We start from the raw sequence: 5,796 nt of genomic DNA, 5'->3' as shown, positions 1-5,796 counted from the left end.
AAAAAAAAAAAAAACAACCCAGCCTGAGCAAGTGCAAAATCCTATCTCTAAAAATAGCGGGGTCAGCTGGGCGCAGTGGCTCATACCTGTAATCCTTGCACTCTAGGAGGGGGAGGCTAGGATTGTCTGAGCTCATAGGTTCAAGACCAGCCTGAGCCAGAGTGAGACCTCATCTCTAAAAATAGCTGGGCATTGTGTGGGTGCCTGTAGTACCAGCTACTCAGAGAGGCTGAGGCAAGAGAATTGCTTGAACCCAAGGGTTTGAGGTTGCTGTGAACTATAACGCCACAGCACTTTATTGAAGGTCACAAAGTGAGACTCTGTCTCAAAAAAAAAAAAAGAGAGAGAGAGACCGAGAAGGGGAGGAAGAAGGCTGACAAGAGAACAACAGAGACTGAGACATAGTCCCACTACAGAAGAGCCAAGGACCTCACCTAGAGCTCATCCCGGGGGTGAAGACTGTGCCCACTGCTGCCAGCCAGGTCCAGACGGGGCCCACGCAGGGTCTTTTGAGAGCCACTCCAGCTGAAGAGGCGGCCGCTATCGTCATCCCAGGGGGAGGATGTCTCTGTGTCACTGAGCCACCCAGCATCCCCTGCGTAGTGGGTGGGGGCAGCAAGTAGAGGCCGGGCTGAGTAGGCACGCAGGTCCCTGGGCCAGAAGTGTGCCTTGTACTGCTCACTGTGAGGTGGGAGAACAGCTTAGGGGGACCGAGGAAGGTCCTCCTTCCCAGACCATACATCAGCCCAGAACTGGCACCTCACCTACCCAAAGCACCTCACTGTCCTCTCATCTAGTCTTCACCACAGCCCTAAGAAGTAGAATTGCTATTATCCCCATTTTCCATATGAGGAAACTAAGGCTGAGAACTAGGAAGTTATTTGATTAAAAGCCACATGGGCAGCTAGAATTCACACCTATGTTGGCCTGACTCCAAGGTCAAGCTGGGATATTCCTTAGTGACCTACAACAAGTGACTTGGCCTCACCAGTCTCAGTCTTGCCAGCTGCCTAGTGAGGGGACTTACTACTTGCTGAGGTGGGCTCCTGGGTGGGATGCCCCTGCCCCATCCTACCCCCATCCAAGTCTCACTTGGGGTGCTGGTCAAACATGATGGGCAGGAACTCATCCACGGGCAGCATGCGATGCAGAGGCTGGGAGGCCAACAGCTTGCGGGCACCCGCCAGGCTCAGGGCATATGCCAGTGTCCAGTAGGAATACCCAGCCACCACCAGTCCTGGCAGCCCCTCCACAGCTGCCTCCTCCTCAGGATTCACCTGCTTCCGGCCAAGGTAGCTACAAGTGACATTAAGGATCCCAGAAGTCAGGTCCTGGGGTGTCATGGGGCTCTTCCCCCATCCCAACCAATTTGGGCCAGCCAGGATTCCAAGCAGGAAGAAGCAGGCTCCAGAAGCCCCCCTGTTCCCTTGTCCCTGGGGGTGTAGGCTGCCTACATCAGGTCCCAGGGCAGTTTCTCTGCATCCACATCCTCCATCAGTCTCTCCAGCCGTCCCTTGAAGTTGCTCTCAAAGCGCACATCATCCTCAAACACCAGCACCCGGGCCAGGCCCCTGGCAGCCACCTGAGGTACACAATCAGAGTCACTATCCCCTTCTCTCTTGGTGATAGCCCATACTCTGCCCAGTTATATTCCAAATGCTCAGGCTTGGCCATATTACCCAGTTGTTCCAAAGCCTGCTGGGGCTCCCACTGCCCAGGGACTGAAATCCTAACCTTGCTCTGGCATTCAAGGCCCTCCAGGCCTCCATTCAAGCTATCCAAACAGAGTCATGACAGTAGTCATGATCCCAGGGGCGTAGGGGCAGGAAACATCCCTCTATTGCAGGAGGGAGACAAACACACAGGGAGGGGAAATGATTTGTCCAAGGACACACAGGCAGGAAGCAACAGAACTGGGATCTGAACCTGCTTCTGCTGGACTCCAGGGCCCGGACTGTCACTTTGGCTTTCTCAGCTTTCCTAAAGGAAGCTGGGCTGGGCATGGGTGGGGGGAGACTCCAGCCCCCAACATCCCAAAGAAAATGTACTTTTTGTAACTTTTGGAAATCTGAAAAGAACAGGAAATCAGCTCAGTAAATAGCTGCTGACTGGGTCCCTGTTCTGTTCACTCACTCCCATTCACTGAGCGCTGGGCACAGAACAGCCAAGGGTGCAGGCCCTGGGTCCTCACCTCCTCCCAGATGGAGTAGTGGCTGAGGAAGCAGCCCACCTCGCCCTTGGTCAGCGTGCGGCCTGAGTGGGGGTCCTGGTAGCCGGGGAGCAGGTCCACACCAAGGCTCCTGATGACACTGCTGTTGAGTGTCCTGAGGGACACAAGTGTGTAATGGGGTGAGACTGCCTCCAGAAGGGCCTAGCCTGTGCGTGTTGGGGACAGGTGCATTGCAATCTGGTTTGAAGGGGCTTTCAGCCATGTAACTCCTGCATGTGGCCTGGCACTGAAGCTGTCAGTGACTGGACCTAAGGAACCGTGGCCACCTTGGAAGTATGATAGGACAGACATAACTATTAGGATATACCCCAATCTGACAGGACTGGGGTGACCCTTGGGGAAAGGGCAGAAGGGGGCTGCCTGAGGGGAGGCACCCAGGACGATGTGAAACATGAGAGACACTTCCTAGGCAGAGGAAAGGACAAATGTCCTATGGTCAAAAGAGCTAGGGGCTGAAAGGAAACAGTCAGGGGTATTTGGGGCCCCATGATGCCTGTTGGCCACAGGAGCCTGGCTTCTGGATTCCCTTGGGGAACATGGCCAACCTGCCTCAACTGCCCCCCCTCCGGAACCCAGCTCCAGGATTAATAATGCCTAACTCTTTGGAATACTTACTATGTGTCAGGCCCTGGCTAACTCTTCCTGAGCCTTAAAAACCTGAAAGCAAGGTGCAATTATCTGCTATTTATAGGATACAGGGGGTGGAAGGGTGGTTAACTGCCAGAGATCACACAGCTGGTGAGGGGCAGCACTGGACCCCAGGCCCTGGCACTTTAACCACCATCTTCTGCCCCCTCTGGCTGGCCAAGACAGGGAGTCTTGTCTTGGGTTTCCTACCTTGATACTCCTGGAAACAGTACCACTCGGGCCCTACTCAAATACTTCCTGGAACAGGAAACTGATTCAGCTTGGTCCTTTCTTCCACTCCCAGGGAGCTCAGTGATGAACCACGCCCAGATGCCCAAGGCCCCATCCCCAAGAAGTCTCACCGGCCATCCACAGCATCCACCACTTGCCCAGAGATCTCCATCTCCCAGAGCGAGCTCAGCATGCGCTCACGGCGGTCGGGCCTGCGGGCCAGGCTGATGACAAAGACCTGAGGGGGAATGAGAGACAGGGAGGGGAGAGCCCATCCACCTCCTGCCCCAATCCCACAGGTTGAGGGGACTTACCTCATCAAATCCCATCTTGCTGGGCCTCTTTGGGGGCCGAAACACATGAGCCGAGGCTTGCATGGGGGGCCCGTCCACTGCAAAGGAAGGCACAACCCACAAGAGGGTTAGAACTTCAGGTGGCTCCTATTAGCAGTCACCTGAAGTTCTAACCATGGCTTCATTCCTGCCATCTTAGGCAGAATGCCCAGCAGGAAGAGCCCCCTGAGGTCACAGAATCCACCTGGCTCCACTGCAGAGATAAGGAGACTGAGGGCCAACAGGCAAGGGGACTTGCTCAGAGTCATGGAACAAGTTAGGGTTCTAACCTTGGCTAGAACCCCGAGTCCAGTGCCCACTCAGGTCCAGGGCCCAGGAAAAGGGGCACTGTGGGGAGGCAGGGGACCCCAGCAGCAAGGGGTAGGCCCCCTAGGCCTCACCTAGTGCTTCCAAGATTAGGTGGATGAAGTTGACCCTCTCGTCTTCCAATCCCTGGTGGGCTTTCACAGGAACATTCATGTACCCATAACGCTGATCATTGCACACGTGGACTGAGACCCCTGAAGAGATGGGCTGAGTGAGTGCTAGAGCCTAGAAGTCCTAGGCCCAGCACTGTCAGCAACCCATGTGTGAGTCTTTTTTTTTTTTTTTAGACAGTTTCACTTTGTCACCCTCAGTAGAGTGCTGTCATGTCACAGCTCACAGCAACCTCAAAATCTTGGGCTCAAGCTATTCTCTTGCCTCAGCCTTCCAAGTAGCTGGGACTACAGGCACCTGCCACAACACCCCATTATATTTAGAGATGCAGTCTTGCTCTGGCTCAGACTAGTCTTGAACCCTTGAACTCAGGCAATCCACCCACCTCCAGCCTCCCAGAGTGCTAGGATTACACTGTGCCTGGCCGTCCAATGTGTGAGTCTTGTTTAGGACTCAGTTTCCTCATTTGGGACCTGAAAGAGAAAGGGCTTCCCTCACACAACTATCTTTTTGCTGACATGCTTTATTCATTCAACAGACCTGCTTAGGGCACCTGCTGGGTACTAGGGCACTGATGAGTGGTGGCACATAAGACACACAGAGTCCCTGCCTCAGGAGGTCAAGGTGAGGAAGGAGCAGGCCAACTCCTACCCAATAAAAAGCCACAGGATGCAGTGGGCCCTGCTGCTTCTCCCCTAAATCCCTGATCCAAGAATCATCTCCTGTGTCCAGACCCCTCCACACTCCTCCACATTGTCTTCCACTGGCACCCAGAGTGGCCTTTTCTCCCTCCAATATTTGTCACCTTTATAATAATTACCCTCAGGGCAGTCACATGGAGTCCATGCCCAGCACTGAGCACACAGCCTGGCCAGAGCAGGGACGCAGCAGCTGGATGGCCTTCAGACCACTGACCAAGTAACAACGTTGTCACTTGAAGTAGTGGTCGCGATGACAAAATAAGGGAATGCATTTGTTTCCTCTCAATTTTTCCCTCCATTTATTTGTTTTCCCTTCACTTGCTCTTTGCACATGATAATATTTTTCTTCTTGCATACTGCGTACCCCAGACCTCCCTAGCACCTCATATACAAAACAGAATCATGGCCACACAGTGGGTCACACCTGTAATCCTAGCCCTATGGGAGGCTGGAAGATCGCTTGATCTCGGGAGTTTGAAGTTGCTGTGAGCTAGTCTGAGGCCATGGTACTCTAGTCCAGGTGACAGAGCAAGACTCTGTCTCCAAAAAACCCCCAAACAAAACAGAATCACAACCCTCCCTGCTCTGGCCACCACTGACACTCTGCTTGCTCAGATGTAATACTTCTTGATTAAATCGTCACCTCTATTCACCCTGACCACCAGCAAAGTCCTCCACCCACCAGACAGTCTACATCCCAAATAATGCATTCTCTGCAGCCTTCTCAGGAACTTCACCCCCACACTGATGTCTCTGTCTCTCATCTGACTCTTCCTCAGGACTGGATTCATTTCATCCACACCCATTTTCTAGGAAGTTTCACCTTAAACATAACTACCAACACCAGAGTGATCTTTTCAGTATGCAAATCTCAGCACAGGACATCTATGATGGCTGCTAATATGCTCAAAATAAAGATCAGGTTCTTGCCTGTCAGGTGCTCAGAGGCTGTCCCTACCTGCCTTTCCCTCCTCTGCCTGCACTGTGTCCCCACGTGCACTGTGCTCCAGCCATCTGCCTTCTTATGTTCCTTGGTACCACAGAGCCTTTGCATCTGCTGGTCCCTCTACATGAAATGCTTCCCTGCTCTGTTTGCCTTGTTAATACTTCCTTATAGTTTAGATTTCTTTTTTTTTTTGTTTTGAGACAGGAGCCTCAAGCTGTCCCCCTGGGTAGAGTGCCGTGGCATCACAGCTCACAGCACCCTCCAACTCCTGGGCTCAAGCAAGTCTCCTGC

At 53.2% G+C, this 5,796-nt stretch overlaps 1 protein-coding gene across 1 annotated transcript in view; it reads right to left on the bottom strand.

Annotated features, from left to right (window-relative positions):
• CERCAM (cerebral endothelial cell adhesion molecule) overlaps positions 1-5,796 on the bottom strand; it is a 12,052-nt gene that overhangs the window by 2,130 nt on the left and 4,126 nt on the right. The window contains exons 6-12 of the mRNA XM_003785351.3: positions 3,822-3,941; positions 3,403-3,479; positions 3,220-3,326; positions 2,192-2,324; positions 1,455-1,582; positions 1,093-1,296; positions 435-681 (exon numbers count right to left, since the gene is read on the bottom strand). Coding sequence (XP_003785399.2) covers positions 435-681; positions 1,093-1,296; positions 1,455-1,582; positions 2,192-2,324; positions 3,220-3,326; positions 3,403-3,479; positions 3,822-3,941 — 1,016 coding nt within the window. The remainder of the gene's footprint in view (positions 1-434; positions 682-1,092; positions 1,297-1,454; positions 1,583-2,191; positions 2,325-3,219; positions 3,327-3,402; positions 3,480-3,821; positions 3,942-5,796) is intronic.

This window comes from Otolemur garnettii, unplaced genomic scaffold, assembly GCF_000181295.1.
Source record: "Otolemur garnettii isolate 467f Iridium unplaced genomic scaffold, OtoGar3 scaffold00014, whole genome shotgun sequence".
Classification (NCBI taxonomy): domain Eukaryota; kingdom Metazoa; phylum Chordata; class Mammalia; order Primates; family Galagidae; genus Otolemur; species Otolemur garnettii.
Note: the sequence above shows the minus strand (reverse complement) of the source record. Positions and strands in the feature narration are given on the sequence as shown.